General features: G+C 35.9%; 2 protein-coding genes across 4 annotated transcripts in view; one reads left to right on the top strand and one right to left on the bottom strand.

Annotated features, from left to right (window-relative positions):
- Positions 1 to 17,495, bottom strand: part of LOC148951023 (uncharacterized) — a 115,099-nt gene that overhangs the window by 60,733 nt on the left and 36,871 nt on the right. For all 3 annotated transcript variants that reach the window (XR_016141891.1, XR_016141890.1, XM_089090564.1), the window contains exon 2: positions 12,114 to 12,172. The gene's annotated coding sequence lies outside the window, so the exon portion shown is untranslated. The remainder of the gene's footprint in view (positions 1 to 12,113; positions 12,173 to 17,495) is intronic.
- Positions 461 to 15,559, top strand: LOC148951024 (uncharacterized). Its single transcript, XM_089090565.1, has 3 exons — positions 461 to 647; positions 12,707 to 12,879; positions 15,338 to 15,559. The coding sequence occupies exons 1-3, from the start codon at positions 475 to 477 to the stop codon at positions 15,484 to 15,486; spliced, it is 495 nt and encodes a 164-aa protein (XP_088946691.1). The 5' UTR covers positions 461 to 474; the 3' UTR covers positions 15,487 to 15,559.

Raw genomic sequence — 17,495 nt, 5'->3', positions numbered from 1 at the left:
ATGTAAATGTGCAAATATGTATCCTGAATTGTGGACGGCAAAGTTTCGAATCGGAAAATTCAGCGCTATTTTTGTCGACGGCATTTGATAAACTTGAAACGGCAAGAAAACGGTTTGAATTGCGTTGCCTAATAAATGAGGTATGAACTGTTATAAATAAGTATTTTTGGAATATATTATTCTTGAACAATCTATTTATAAACTAGTAATAGGTTTTTATCCACTTTACAATAGTCTAACAAGTGTTGATAACTTCTTTCTGTGGCTACAAAATAGCTTTGGGCCCCTTTAAGGGCTCAAGATGCAATTTGCGACAGAAGCGATTATTGCATTATAAAAGAGAATAAAAAAAGGCCTCAAATGACATTTTCACTTTCATCCTAGCTAAATATAGTGCCACCTAGAAATTTATTAAATAGATGACAGCGTAGAAACCTATTCAAATAGAAAAAGTCGGCCACAAAAATTGTACTTATGGGATTGAAAATAAACCACTTATTAAACAATTTCAAAAAAGTACCTGAAGAACTAAAAATAAGCTCAAAGAGACAATTTAGACTAATGTTATCCAACTCTAATAATTATGACTTTGAATGCCAAGAAAAACAGTTAACAGAGGAGATCAAATCAATGGAAAGACTTCTAAGGTGAGACTGCCAGTTTATCAAAACTGCCTAATTTACAGGCTGAACAACCAAAGAAAAAAAAACAGGATAACAGTGCAGTTACCACTCTTCTGAAGGACACATCAAAATAAAGTAGCACCACTAGATTCTTTATTTTTTGCTTTTTCCAAAGATCATGGTAGCTTTTTTGACAATGCACCCACCCAAACTAATGGTTCCAGATATAGCCCAATATAGCAAACTTACCGGAAACACTAAAACCATGAGTATTACTGCAGCAGTCCCACTTGGTAGTGTGAAAACATTACCTAATGTCTTTTTACATACTCTTTTCAAAGATAAATAGCATTTCGCTTGCATATCTTCCCCCCCCCCCTTATGATCCCACATATATATCCCTAACATATAGGTTTATACAAGACTAAAAATACACTTAAACAACAAACTTTGGTAAATACAAACAAGATGAACATACTACTCAATTCCTTTTTTATGCTCTTTCCAAATAGTATAAGGAATTCAAACACAAAGGCACTCCACCTCTCTGGATGAATCAATTTATAGCCCAAGGAATAAAAAAAACTAAAAGAAAACAATGAAGTTCTAACTTTATAGTATGCAGGATATTTTTATCAATCAAATTATCACTTTTTCTTCCATTATTTTACACTTTTTTGAATCATTTCAAATAATGCTTTGGCAAATTACACACTCAATCAAACCTGGAGATAAATTGCAGACTGAGAAGATAACAGGTTCTGTATAAAAGCTATAATTTATTACTACATTATTGTAATAGAGAAACACATTACTAAGGCTATATATGGGACCATTGGGAGAGAATGAATTGACTAACAGTTTGAAAAGAGCATAAAGAAAGGAAGCAAGTAGTGTGTTCACTATGTCCCTTTGTCAGTTATAGAATCTTCATAACATTTACTCAAAATTCATAATATGCAGCATGTTTTTATTGATCATGCTTACTTTCATTGTTATCTGCATTCAAAAATACATTTAAATAATATTTGATATCCAGCTTATCTGAAATTCTGTTACAATCAGATATAGGTCTAATGGTTTTCATGGGTAAAAAAATAAAAAAAGAACATCTACAAAGAAAACAAAGCATTGCTGAATTTTGCCCAGAAGGGCATATGGAATGATTTATTAAATATTAAGTTTATTGAATTTGATCATTTTTTATCTGTCTGTTGAATATATGACTTGGAAAGAATTGATTTACAATTGTTAGGTATATTTTCCCCCACTTTTTTAACCCATTTCTTGTGCCAAAAATAAGGAATTATATGTTGCTATGGGGTCCTTTAAAGGGATGCCATATTAGATCAGTGAGTTAAATAGTTATTAGGCCTATATTAAAAAAAGCATAAAGAAGACATTGGGCTTATGGTGCCCTTGTCTCCTAAAGTAATTTCTAATATTGTTCCCTAAGGTGCATACAATAGTATATATGCAATGAAATTCCCATGCACTGAATTTGCAGTTGTATTGCTTGTTTGCTGTTAAATCAATTTGAAGAAAAGTCATATATAGAAAATTTATTTGAAGTGTCTGGAATATGGAGTGTATCACACACAAAGTGTATGGAAAGCATAAGTTTGATGAGAGATGGCTGATGAATGTGACGAGGGATGAATGTTTTGCCAGTGTTAAAAAATTTAGGATGATTTCTCAGGTTGGCAATGGAACACAGAAGTAGATTTTATGATTTGTGTTTTTCTTTGTTTATGTTATGTAAAAGCAATTATCTACAAGTCAATTTTCTTTTTTTGTTTTGTATTGCCATGGCACAAGGATTTTTAACACAATAAAACTTACTTACTATAGGGGTGCTACCATTTCATCTAACCATCACAATCACTGAACGTCATTTCGTCGACAAGGAAAATCCGTCAGAACCACTAACCGTCAGAACGTTCACAGTCATAGCATCAACACGTCAGGACGTCGACAGTCACAATCGCTACCCATCAGAACGTTGATAGTCATAACATCAAAAAAATCTGTCAGGACTTATAAGAAAACTTATAAGTTTATATAATAGTAATAAGTGTAATAGTTTAGAAACAAATTTTGGCTATATATTAGCACATCAGGGGGTGGGGGTAAAGCATAGCATATATTAAATACGTAACCTAACCTAGGTGCCTTTCCCCCCAAACCCTAAAACAGTCAAGTTTTAAAATTTTAGATGTTATGACGGATTTTGTCCATGTCCTGACGTGTCGATGTCCTGACGGTTAGTGGTTCTGACGGATTTTTTGTCCATGTTATGACGGATTTTGTCGATGTCCTGACGGCAGTGGTCCTGACGTGTCAATGTCCTGACGCCTTCCCCTTACTTTATACATTTCAGGGTATATATTTGACAATTAAGGGGGCAGGGGTAGATTTTATTTACTTTACTTTCAGCAGGAACCAGACGATGATCCATCCTGCCCGGCACCAATGGACAATGGGATGACTGACGTAGTCCAACACGATCGGTCAGAAGCAGCCTCTTCTGCAATCTTCAGCCAGTTTTTATCCCAACAACGTCTGTGTTGTCAGAAGCCACCCCAAGGATCCAGGTCATTCTTGAATGTCTGCCAGAGATTCTTCCTTTGGCCGCCTGGTCTCCATTTCCAAGTTGGAAGAGGGTCGCTGGTAAGGATATCACGGGATATAGTTCCAGCTGGTCGTCGTAGTGTGTGTCCCAAGAATTTCAGTCGTCGTTGTTTTATGATTACCGAGAGGGGGCCTTCTGGGCACAACGCCTTCGAACCTCAGCGTTTGAGATATGAAACCATCGGCAGACCCGTAGTATGTGTCTCATGCAGCGATGGTCGAATACTTCTAGTGAACGTGCTTCTTTGGCCTTTAAAGGCCAAGTTTCACAGGCATACAACATAATCGATTGAACAGTTGCCTTGTAGACGTTCATCTTCGTTTTGATGCTAATTTCATGTCTATTCCAGAGTGACTTCTTAATGCTTGTGAAGACACCCCATGCATTTCCTATTCGAGCTCTAACGTCAGCTTCTGCACCTCCATTTGGCGTCTGCTGTAGGATGAGGTGGAGGGTAAGAATATGTTCTTGGCAGCCCTTGCCAGGTCTGAAACCCGCTTGTTCTGGTCTTGTCAACTTGTGTCAGGCGTCCTTAAAACGATTGAGGACGATTATGCAAAAGACCTTCATGGCGTGGCCTATTAGTGATATACCTCGGTAGTTCAAGCAGACTGCATTGTTTCCCTTTTTAAATACCGGTGTAAGTACTGAGAGTTTCCAATCTTTTGGGAATTTCTTTGTCGTCCATACTTCAACTAGCAAGTCTCTCAGTTGACATAATAGTGTGGGGGATAACTTATACATCTCTGCAGAGATGCCATCCTCTCCGGGGGTTTTGTTATTTTTCATGTTTTTCAGTGTCCACAAAACATTAGCAAATGACGGTGGCTGTAGATCTATCTGGTAGGGCTCCTTTGGTACACTCTGGAAATCAGGTAGATCACACGGAGCTTTTGTGGGATTAAGGAGCTCGGAGAAATGTTCTTTCCACCTCTCAATGAGGTCTTTTCCTGTCTGTATAAGGTTGCCCGTTTTGTCTTTCAGGGAGTCCGTGGAGATGGGTGACTTGCCAGTCGCTTCCCTCAGTAGTTTGAATGTTTTCCTTAGGTTATGCGATTCTGCTGCTTGTTGCATATCAGAAGCCAGTTGTGACCAGTATTTCTCCCTGTCGCAACGAGCCGACTGCTGTGCCAGCTTGCGAGCATTTTTTAGGGCTTCTTTAGGGCCACTGAGAAGGGGTCGTTTCTTTTCCACTAGTTTAATTGTTTTGTCCGAGAACCAGAGCCGTTGTTTCCTCTTGGTATGACCAAGAACCTGTTCAGCAACCTCTTGTGTCAGGACTTTCAGCTTGAACCATCAGGCTTCGATGTCAGTGTAGTCGGTAAGGGCCTAAAATCGGTTGTTAAACTGTAGCTCGAAATCAGCCTTGATCTGTGGACTGAGTAGTTTTGATACATCAAACCGATTGGTTTTTATCTTATTTTTTTGGGTGCTTAGTCTTTGAATGAATTTACAGATGAGAAGAAAGTGATCGGAGCCGTTTGTTGAGCCTGTATCTGCGCCTCTGTAGACTCTTGCATCCAGACATCAGTTCCTCCAGCGTTTGCTGACTAAGAAGTGGTTAATCTTGGCTTTGATAAGCCCATTATTGTATTTCCAGGTCGTAAAGTTCTTCTTTGTGTTCTTGGACAGTGTGTTAAACAGACATAGGTTACTTTAATCTGCGAGCTTGAGCAACCTCTCGCCCTTGGAGCGTCTATCTCCAAATTTATGGCGTCTAACAACTCCTTCGGTGTTTGCATCTGGTTTACCAACCCTTGCGTTAAAGTCACCAGTGACAAACAGTATGTCGGGTCCTGGGACAGAGTCGAGTGCTCTCTGCAGCTCAAAGTAGAATGTATCTTTGGCATCATCAGGGCTATCTCTGATAGTGCACACAGACGGACAAAATAATCACATTATTAATCTAGCTTTTAACACTCAGGGTAGAGATTCTTGCTGAAGCGTGTTGCAAAGAGACAATAGATGAAGCAGCAATTCGGTCCAGAAGTAATCTGACTACGTGGAGAATACTCCTATCAGTTAGTCCAAAGTTGTAAAATTTAAATGTTTCTGAATCCGTGAGATCAATTGATTTCGTCAGTATGTCGTTCAATCTAGTCTCAGAAAGGCAACGAATATAGAGACCATATTTTTTCATTTCATTAGCAAGGAGCATCTGAGTTGACTCGGCCTTGCAACTTCTTACATTCCAAGAACCAACTTTAAGTTCTTTGGTGGGGATGATTAGCCCACTTCTAGAATGAGGCATCATCCGAACCTGATCCGCGTCGACTACCACGGACGCTGTAGCATTGATCGCTATATCTGAATCTTCTGTATTCATTGATGTTTCATGGGAATTTTCTTGACCAGCAGCTCCCCAAACTTGTGGCGCCCTGTTTCGTTAGCCTTTCTGCCGGTCAGACTAGGCAACCAGCATAACGTTTCACCCTCCAACGCGATGAGGTGCAATTTTGGGCTCTCCTCTAGCCCCACTAGGGACGGGAGTGTGAATCATAGCTACGAGGTCCCAACTTTGGCTTGGAGTACTCGAGCTTATCAGGCCCTATTTCTCCCTAGGAGAGCTAGTGGTTGGAGTGGACTAACTTATTGGTATACAATAATGGATGATATTAGTATTGTAAGTATTTTAGAATGTTTTAAAGTGATTTTTGGAATTTTATAGTGTTTCCTTCTGGAAAGTGGGAATGCTAGTTCAATACAAAACAATAAATTCTTCCTTTATAATAATGTAGTATGTTTGTAGCAACCATATTATTATATTTCCTTCCATTGTTATTTCCTTCTTAAAACCACTTCAAACAATATTTTGATCAATATTGCACTCAACCACAGACAAAAATAGAGTTCAGACTGCAGAAAAACCCATTTTAACAAATAAACATTGGCATATAACTAGATTGAAATAATGGAGAAGAAATACACTATTAGGGCTATATCTGTGACTATCAGGGGTGTGTGTATGTGTTTTGACAGATTTATAACTTTTATTCTATTGAGAAAATTAGTAATTTGTCATTACCAAAAACGGAAAATTCTAGATCCTGTGGTTTTTGCTATCTGCTGAGTTAGACCTTCTCAGAAAACAGCTGATTTAGGAGAAGGGAATTCTCATGTTGGTATCCGGAGCCTAAATTATGCCCCAGGAAGATTATTAAGCTTCTATCTCTGCTATTCCCCTATTTCAAAAGTTTAGAAGATTGTAGATAACCTTTATGGGTAAATGTTGAGGTTTTCCCATTATTTAGCTATGAATTCACCACTTGATACATCTTTTTTTTCTTTCCAAATATATCAATTGCTTCTTTGCAAATTTTACATGAAGTCCAGAAAGATCCTTAAAGTGACAGATAGTTCCTTATGACTACCAAAGTGGTTACTAAAAATTCTGAAAACTACTTTAAAACAATCTTAAATGCTTACTTATTTCTGTAACATAAGCGCATTGCATCACTTAATCCCCTTTTTACTAGTGGATAAAAATACAACCCACTATAAATATTTACGCTGTTTTTATTTTAAAAATTGAAAAATTCTTTTCTACCCACCAATTTACTATGTCATGTAACTGAGAAATATAGTTTGACTATATCATTAAGGGAGGGAAAGGGCGGCGGAGGGTAAACTGAAGTAAAGCGCTTTCAAGAATGAGATAAGTATTTATGATTGTTTTTAGGTAGCTTTTAGAATTTTTAACAACCTTTTCTAATAAGAAACAATGTGTCACTTTAAGGGCTCAAAATGAAATTTACAAAGGAAACAATTAATGTTTGGAAAGGGGAAAACATTTGCATCTAGTGGTATATTAGCCATCTACATCACTAAATAACGAAAAGAACTTCAAATTTACCCATGTCTCAAGTTTCGCCAAAAAAAATTGTGTACTTAATTTCATTTTGAAGCCACCTTTTGTGACTCAAAGTTTTGAAATTACAATGACTGAAAAAGGATTTTATATCATATTTTTTGTTTTGTTTCAGATTTACACATATCTACAAAACCTTAATGTGTTATACATCAGGATTCAGCAAAGGTGTAATTCTGAGGACACTCTGGGGGTCTCATTTGAGCTGTAAATATATCTCTGGAATATTAACTTTGATAGCTCATAGTTTTCCAAATTCTATCAAAGATTAGTGCCCATTCCCCTTGGAAGTGGATCGACTAGAAAGAAGTACTTTAAAAGATCTTCCTTCGGCATAATTTAGACTCTGGATCCATTCTTGAAAGTCTTTATTGAACTAACTCACCTATTTTCCAAGACAGTGAAAAGCCCATCATTTACAATTTTGCTACTCCTGCCCAAAAATACAGGTACAATTGTAGAAAAATTCCCAGGATAAGCGTCCCCTATATCCAAAGCATTTCCTAGCCAAAATCTTTGGAGGGGCAAAGGGAGCGAATAGTTTTTGCCAGCTAGCTGGCTATTTTTACTGACTGATTTGAAAATGTTGCTGTTAAATTATTGTATTTTTTACCAATTGAGACTGATCGTCTTTCACTGATTTTACATCATTTATTTCTATTGCCCAATTTAGCTAATAAGAAAAAATTGAGCCAGTAAAATAGCACTGCTTTGTGCCACTATTCCGCACTGTTAACTAGCTGAAAGCATTGGGGTGGGGGCATCCCACCGTGACGCCCCTGACTTCGACATTTTTTTTTTTTTACTTCATTCTAATCTGAAAAACTTTATTTAATTGACTTTAATAGGTGCTTCCAGTTTTATTCAAAGTTTCATTGTTTAAAAAAAAAAAAACAACAAAAATTCAAATTGTCACATTTGTTTGCTTAGATTGAGGGTGTTATATGCAACAAGCTGGACAGCAATGCTAGTTTAGAATTTCATTGTTTGTTTTCCTTAATCGTGACTAGCAGGAAGCTGCCAGACCATTTTTTATGAGAAGACAAGATTTGGCAAGACTTGGAGAGGAAATCCACCCTGCTAGTGGAAAGTGTTTCTGGCTAGTCCTTTTCAGCACTAAATTCAAATTATTAACCTCATGGCTTAAATAAAACTTCCAATTTCATCTTTTAAGCCAGCTTTGCTCTCAGTTTTTTTTTTTTAACTTAACCCTTTTGCAGTTATGATATGGCTTGTTGCAAATAACCCTCTTAGCTTAAATTACTGATATAACCACTAATCCAAAACATGGCAATATATCCTGCTTAAATCTGTAGAATTTGTTTTCAAAGCCACAAGTACTAGCAGGCATGTACACCAGTTTTTACTGCAGGGGGCAGTCAGTAATGGGAATTTTTCAGGGGAGGGGAAGTAAACAAAAAAGAATACAAAATTTCATTGGATTATTTGAATAAAATTTCTCCAAAAATTCAAAAAAAAATCTTAGATGTCGGGGGACCCTAAGGCCCCCTCCATAAATCCCTAAGTCCTAGAAAAACAGATTCAAGCCAAAATGACCGATTATTTTTTTTTGCTAAAGTTACAACAGAAAAACAGTGCAATTTCTCATCTGTTCAATGAATTTAATTATACTGATCAAAAGATCATACAGTGAAAATAGGTTTGGACTTGCATGACATACTGAGGTATTGCTTAAACATGACTGATTGTCTGAACAAATGCCAGGGTAAAAATACCCAATTTTGGAAACCCGAAAGAATTTTTTAGCTAGAAGTCAAAACCTTTTCACAGTTACTAACCATGGTAACTGTAAGTTGACCTCATCTAGGAAATGCCCAATTTCCACCTGATTAAACCAGGTAGTTCATTGGAAATCTTTTTAAAATCTTAAAAAGGTTACTACTGCATTCCAGAATGTAGAAGTAATGTACTATTACTTTACTTTATTTTTTTACTAGTTACTGTTACTTTATTTACTGTTACCCATTTACTAAATTCACTAAGTTACCCATAGATCCTTTGCGACATCATTTGCTAACTAAAGACCAGAACTTAAACCTAGTCAAAAACAAGCTTTCAAAATTATGCTTAGAGTACCAAGCATGATTATGCTTCCTCGATTTGCAACGATGGTTTGACAAGAGTCAACAAACATCACTAAAAAATGTGATTTTATGACTAACAATATCTTAGGTCAAACTTCTATCCACATCCTTTCTATTGTTTTCTTGAAAATCCCTCAACCCACCCCAATACAAGATGCAGAGAGCTATGAGAGCACAATACAAAGAGCTGCGAGACTGGAACTAGAGTCTAGTTCCAGGTTCCAGAGTTCCAGTGAGGGATGAAAATCCCTCAACCCACCCCAATACAAGATGCAGAGAGCTATGAGAGCACAATACAAAGAACTGTGAGACTGGAACTAGAGTCTAGTTCCAGGTTCCAGAGTTCCAGTGAGGGATGAAAATCCCTCAACCCACCCCAATACAAGATGCATAGAGCTATGAGAGCACAATACAAAGAGCTGTGAGACTGGAACTAGAGTCTAGCCCAGTTATATTAAAAATGAGACACAGAGACTTTTTATTTGTGCCTTATTTTATTACGAGCTTTAATAGTAACAGATAATATCTTTTGTGATTTTTTAAAATTCTTAATTTATCTACCCAATTTTATACCCATTTTTTATTGAATAGCAGCCTATATGTTTTTATCCATTCTTTAGATTCTTCTTAGCCTATATTGCATTTGGATTTCTTTTGTTGTTGACATGCTTATGCTAGCTATGTACTATTTCAGCAATTTAATTTGTTCAAAGTTTCATTTTTCAAAGAAAAGAGAACTATTTCAACCAAAATGAGAAGAAATAAAATCACAAAATGCGTCAATCTTGAAACAAACAGAAATTACTAAGAATGAACAAATGAAATAAAAGATTAAGCTAAGCTTTAAGCAAACAAAAACTCCTACAAATAAAAAATGGGACTACCACCTTCTCATACTCCCTAAAGATTAGAGTGACAAGGATAACGAGTTAGTTTCTCTATGAATTTCTATTAACATTGTCTTATTATGTTATAACTGAACAAATTTGTGTGGGTCTTTTTAGCTTTTCAGCTTATGAAACTAAATGTTAGATGACAACTGAAATTTCAAGCAAAATTAGAATATTCAGTAGAAATCATTTATCACTTGTAGCCTGCGCAATGTAATTTTTTAATGACCTTAGTACCAATTAACTTGGAATGGATGTAGAGGGCGATTTCTAATCATATGGAATGAAAGACTGCATGATTTTTGAAAGGTCATCCTAATCCCCATCGCATGTATATCCTTGAACATAGGCAAAAAACATCTAGTTTAGGCTTTTCAAAGCATTCTACTTTTTAAGGATATTTTCTTTGAATTTAATATTTAACATATCATGTTAATGAAAATATTTATTTGATGAAAGTATGATGAGTAATTATTTTACAATAAAAAATAAATAAAATTCTAAGCCCAATTTCCTAGAAAAAAAGTATCTATGTTGCGATGAAAATTCAATTGTTGCAGAGATAATCAATAAAGAAACAGCGTTGTTACAATTGGAAGGGGGAGGGATTGGTTGCTGCTTGGAGATTCCATGGGACCTTTTTATGCCTCTGAATATCCAGTACAATCATAAGGAGCTCCAATCACAAATAAAAACATAGGCTTCTGCGGGATACCTTTGAAATTCAGGTTGAATACCATTGGACCAAGTCTAAATTTGAGACTTGGTCCACTTCAAAATTCAGTGGGGACATGGCTAAAGTCAAATAGACTTCCTCAATAAAATTTTATAGTTCTGTTTTTTTTTTTTTTTGGTGAAGGCGTAAGCAGGCTTAAAACTTTAAAATATTGGGGGTTCCCTGAAGTAGGCTACTCATAATTTCCAATGTTAATTTAACTGGGTACTGCTGTACAGAAGGTAGGTGAAAATATTAATTTATTTTTTACTGAAGACATGATAAGGAATTATATATCGTAAAAAAAGAAATTATTAACCCTGTTTTCAGCAAAAACAAGCTTATGTGTAGAGATAAAAATATAATTTTTGTACAGAAATATTAATCGAAAACCGGCGTTGTTAGTATTGGAGAAGGGGGGGGGGGTGAAAAGTGGGTGTACACGTATGAAAAATGTGTCCCTTTAACTTAAGGTTTCCGTCCCATAAGTTTCAAGTAGATATGAGAATATTTGTGCTAGGGTTCTAGAAGGAGCCTATGTACTAGAATCATTCAGAAGCTCTACCAGCCAAAAACTTGCCCCATAACTTGCAAGCCAACAGAGGAAAATAAACCCTGAACACCCTTTCTTATAAGTTGACAGTGGAGGGCGTTGTAAGACATAAACTAGTGAAAATGGACTTAAATTCAGGGCTTAATTCAGGTCAGGACTTGAATCGAGCTATTTGAACAACACGATTTATTGATTAAAATTATCTGCACTTCAATGAAGCATCTCTAACATCATTATGAAACGAATTCAAATTAATTGAAGACTAAAACTGGCTCCTAGCAGGATACCGTTTACGTTAATATATTTTTAAATCCCAAAAGCAGGATTTTGTAATTCTAGTAAAAACATAAGAAACAATACAAGGTTAGAAAAAAAAACCTTGAAAAAGTGAAAGTGTCATAAAACACAATGAAGGAATCCAACATAAATATCATAGCACCAAAAAACGACAACAAAAACATCAAAATGTATTCTATTGCAATATACACTCCATGTGCTACACCTGGAACAAACATAAAAAATTTATTTCTTGGGGCCAATTTTTTTTTTTGGGGGGGGGGGGGGGGATAAACAGAAAACGTCATTAGATTATAGGGTCCATTGACCCCTCTCTGTCTATGTACACATTTGCAAATTAGTAGTCTAAATAAAATACAAGTTAAAATTCAATGAATTTATTTTGCTGAGATATATTGTTAGTGCAGTAAATAATCACAACTTCTATTACCTTTATGTGAACTTGTTGCCTATTTTATGACATTCTTTTGTGATGTCTATGTTTTCAACCTGCAAGAACAGACTATATTTAATTTAGTAGCTTTGTTTACTATATATGAATATTGGACATCCTGCAGATACTCCCCTAGTGTCTCGAGATACGGTGTGTGTGTGTGTGTGCACGTGGGAAGGTCCCTAATAGGTTTCAAGGATCCACTGAAAAAAATTGAAAAAGAAGACTAAAAGTTCACTTTTATTCCTGGACATCTTCCTTGCCCCATTCTTAGTTTAAGGAGGCCCTAGACAGTCAATCATTTTGATCAAAAGTTTTCGCAAATCGATTGACGTGTGCTTTAACCAACCTTCAATATTGACTAAAGCTAATCTAACAGACTGCTTTTGATCAAAATGATTGAGTCATTCAAAATTTCTATCAATCACCGTCAACGCTTGACTCAAGCGTCAAACAGGTTCCTAGACGGTCAATCATGCTTGAGTCAATCGATTGACAGAAGCTTTTGATCAAAATGATTAACCGTCTAGGATCTCCTTTAGACCTGTCTGCGCTTATGGCAATCATATAATTTTTTATCTATATTACAGTGAATCAGATGAAACATCTTTAAAGTTAGCTCAACTGTACAACAACAGAGGGTGGACCAGATACATGCAAGTTGATTTTTACAAGGCAATTGAAGATTACAGTTCAGCACTAAAATATCAACCAAAGTTATCAGAAGCATTGTATAACAGAGGAACAATAAACTATAGGATGGGTAGTGTAGCCTATTTGTATATATTATCTGAATTCATACGTTTGCTTTACATACTGTATGAGTCTAGCGTTAACAAGACAAGATGAAATATATTGTAGTAATTTAGTAACTGAAGCTAATCAGACAATCATGTGGCTAAATTCGATCCCCCACCCTACTTTTAGGCCTACATTTTACTGGCTTGCCTGGTCCTGAAAAGCTAGATGCACTAGAGAGTCACACAGACTTCGTGTTTGCAATCCTATTCCTGTACCCATGTCAGTTCATGCTTAAAGAAAAACAAGCTTCATTTTTGATTAAGTCTTCATAAAAATGTAGCCTAACCTAGAAATGGGAAAAATTACTTTAAAATTTATAGCTCTCGGTATGAAATGGTTAATGACATGCAGATATTCTTGACAATTATTTCTTTCTGTATAAGATGGACTGAACTCATTTTTGATAAGTTTAACAAGGGTTCTCTACGGGCAACCTTGGCTGGAAGGTTGATCAATCAGTTTAAAGTAATTAACTGTTGGTAGAGAGCAACTTGTGGTGATGGCAACCAAAACTCTAAAAAAAAACAATATTACAGTAAAGGAAATCTCATGAAAAATTATCACCATGAGTATATTTGCATAATTTCAGGAAAGGAGCGAAAATATTCCCCAAAAGCAGCTTGATACTGATAAAAAATGGTAAAGTTTGGATATTTAAAAGCTCTCTAACAGAATTTTCAACACCCCAAAACTACGAAATTCAAAAATGAACACAAATTAAAAAAATGGATATAAATAGATTTATAAAAGAAGGGGACAAGGGAATACATTTGCCCCAGGAGGCAACATCTGTTGGGCGCAATTTATGCCATATATTTAATGAGAGATAGGTACTGTTACGTTGCTAAGGGTCGAGGGACAAAAACTTACATTGCCGACTGGTGCTGAAAAACCTAACTACACTTCTGGGGACACTATACCCAAGCCCCCCTCGCGACCGTATACGATAGATTTGGGGTTATGCATCATTCAGAGCATAACATCAATAAACATCTGTAATATGATGAAACTTTTGCATAAATAGGGGCAAGGGAATAGCAGCCCCCCTCACGTATTTGACAATTTATGTCCAAGTAAAGCTTAAATATCTCTAAACTTTCAATATTTTTGATGAAGTATTTATGACTAAAAATTTCAAACAATGCGAGCATAAAAACTCACAATATACAAGCTAGAATGCGAATATGGACAATTAATTGGGCAATCATACCCGAATGCAGGAAGGAAGAGATAGGGGATTCGCCCTCCAAAAAAGATTTAAGGAGTGTGTAATAAATTTTTTTCAGAAGTTGTGCTTCTGAAATACTGAGTATTTCTCTGTCCCTTTGGTTCAAAATGATAAATACATCTGATGTCCAGAAAAATCTAGGGTTAGATGAGAGTTTGATTGTTGAGACTTCCACCCAAAACGAAAGTTTCTCAGTTTTGATGTTTTTATTCTTCTAACTAGCCTAGTGAAAGGTATATAATTAAATAGTGAAAAGGATTGAACTTCTGACATAATTGCATAATTGGAGTAGTTATTTCAAGACTAGACAATTGTTAGCAGGAGAAGCAAAGGTTTGAAGAAATTTTTTGTTGGGTGAGTAGTCTATTGTTTTTTTTTTTGTTTTTTGTAAAAAAAAAAATGCCGTCTTTTTACTCGTTTTATCCTTTTTTTGGAACATTTCAGCCTTTGTGGCTACTTAAATTCCTTATTGTTGTTCTCTGTAGGTTAAGGAATATACTCCTTTGTTTTTTTTTTCCAGCAAGCATTGGTAAATAAATCTTTACATAGTCACGGGAAAAAATGTTGCAAATGATTTTTAGCTCAGAAATGCTTGTGGTCTCCGTGAAATAATTGTGTGAGTTTTTATAGATCTTTTGACATTCAGACAAAGTAAAACTTCAAAGCCAGGAAAAATTTGATTTTAATTTTGAATATACTGTATAAAGTAACATCAGAACACCTTGCTAAACAATTGAAAAAATTGTTTTTAAAAATTGTAGCACAAAATAATGAATCTTGAATTTTTTTTTCTTGAAAAAACTATACTGATCAAGGGAATTCCTATTCAAATTTTTGCATTTTTGGAATAATATGAATTTGGAGGGGCAAATGTTGATTGTTGCTTTAAAGCATAGCCCCTTAGCCCATCTACTTTCAGGAGTGGTATATATTTAAGGAGTATTAGTCTGAACAATCCCCCTCCTCCCAAGAAAAGGTAGTTTGTGGCTTAAAAGTACACTTTTCGGCTTTTTAGACTGAGCATGCTGAACACAATCTCATACTCGAAGTTTGCTTTGTGTACCTTTTGTGCAGCCCAGTCAAAACCTTTGGATTCTATCCCATCGTTCCTTGCCCTTAAGTCTCCCAAACCAAAAATTAAATTTACTTGACCAGTATCAGGAACAGTGTTATATACACTTTTTTCTTTTAGGTTGGTTTGATCTAGCTGTTAAAGACCTTGAATTAGCAACAACAATTAATCCAAATAATCCTGAATTCAAAGAAGGTTTGACAAATGCATTGGAGCAACTTAAAAACCAAGAGTTATCAAAGGAAAACTCTGCACATGAACAGTCCTGACATAGTTTCTATTACATATATGATTTTTATTTCAGAGCTGATTTTATTTATTCATTGCCAATACATGTTAATTTCCCGATTCCAACTCCATTTTTATAATTAGAAGCATAATTATGTTTCCAGCCCCCAGGGCAAGGGGTGTAAGTTATGTAAGTTGCTCATTGTTAACGTATAAGGTTTTTATAGAAGGGGTGGCCGTATAAACTTAGGAGGAGGCTCATTCGATTAGAAATTGAAAGCTTTAGTCCCTTGTTAAGAGTCAAAAGTGATCGAAGGGCAACCAGCCCCCATGCCCTTTTTTCCCCAAATGCATGGATCAAAACTTTGAGATAGTCATTTTGTTCAAAATAGTTCAAATGTCAAACAACAATACCTCCGGGGTTCAGACACCTCCCCCCCCCAGCCTCCACAACAAAGGCTTTAAGGTTATGCATTTTGGTCTTTGTTAACATATAAGAATTTTTATTGGAAAAGACGACATGTTTGGTCCTGGGTCTCCAAAAAGGCTAACGACATTATGGTGGAACTTTAAGGAAAATGTAGAGAGGGATGCCAAACCCAATCAAACACACACTATGTGCTTGCTGCTTGTGAAAAGGGAATATTAGGCCCGTTTTTTAGCACTAAGATCTTACATCTAAGATCTTACATCTTTCTGCAAAGATTATCGTTTTTTAACTCATCTTTGTTCTGAGATCTTACAGCTCACAGAAGTTACTAAAAAATGTGAAGACCGCCACTGTTTTCCCAAATAGAATAATGATGAGAGAACTTTGATGATCTAATCATCAGTGTTCTCAGACCACTATTCAGAGCAGACTGAAGAAAGACGTTTACACAAAAACGGCCAAAGATGTAAGATCTTTGTTCAAAGATTTCACTTTTAAGCGTTTTCTGACAAAAGATGTAAGATCTTAGCACATTGATGAGTGAAAAAACAGGCCTAATATCTAAAGAACGACTGAGGGTATCAAGTTGAAACACTGATCGAAATTTTGGAATTGCCATTTTGTCCAAACCAGTCACAAGGTATAATGACTATATTTCCATGGATGCCATGCCCCCATTGCCTCGAGGCAAGGATTAAAATTATGCAATTTACCCATTGTTTACATGCAAGACCTATCATTGGGAATAGAAGAAATGTTCTTTTCTGGTCGTCTGTGAAAAGACCAACGACGTTACGTTGAAACTTGGAGAATGTTGAGTGGTATGTTATACTAAACCAAAGGCACTGTGTGCATTCAATTTGCCAAAAAGGAGGATCTCCAATATTTAAGAACGGTTGAGAGTATTGAGTTGAAAGGACATGTTGAGGGGGACGTTGAAAAGTGGTTGGAAGGCCGCCAGCCCCAGCCCACGCCCTTTTTAGTTGCCTTCCTTTGAAAATTATTTGGTTAATATTTTGAAAGAGACATCTTGTTCAAAATCGTCAAAAGCTCATATAACTATGGCCTATGGGGATGACATAGCCCCCCAAAGCTTTGTAGAGGGATACCGAACACAATAAAACACACTGGTAAGGGTATTAACCTGAAACTTTCAGGGTCACTACTACTACTGCGGCTGCAAATGAGTCTGGTTGCGACTGCAACTGTGGCTACTTTCTACTGCGACAACTTGCAACTGTAACTCCGACTGCTTGCAACTGCTATTACATCTATTTGGGATTACTCTCAGGGAATGTTGAACCCTGAAACTTTATTATTGAAAAAAAAAACTTCGATGTTGAAGTGAAGAATGTTAAAAAATTTGGCAATCAAGAGCGAACAGAAATCAAGTATAAAAACTTTCCGAAAAAGACGTTTTTCAAAGAAAGGTAAAGAGCCATAAAGAATTATATAGCAAATATTTTCTTTTGTAGGCTACTTAAAATCTTGAATTGCTGAGCTTTCAGCAATTAATATCATTATATATCAAATATTCAGTTTCATTTTATCAGCTCTTTCCAAGGACTGCTCAAAACATATAGTTTTGAATAAAACGAAAATGACGCAGTAGGCATGCGA

Source organism: Artemia sp. Qi Xiang Cuo, chromosome 6 (genome assembly GCF_049724085.1).
Source record: "Artemia sp. Qi Xiang Cuo chromosome 6, ASM4972408v1, whole genome shotgun sequence".
Taxonomy (NCBI): Eukaryota; Metazoa; Arthropoda; class Branchiopoda; order Anostraca; family Artemiidae; genus Artemia; species Artemia sp. Qi Xiang Cuo.
The sequence above is the reverse complement of the archived record's forward strand: the minus strand, read 5'-3'. Positions and strand labels throughout refer to the sequence as shown.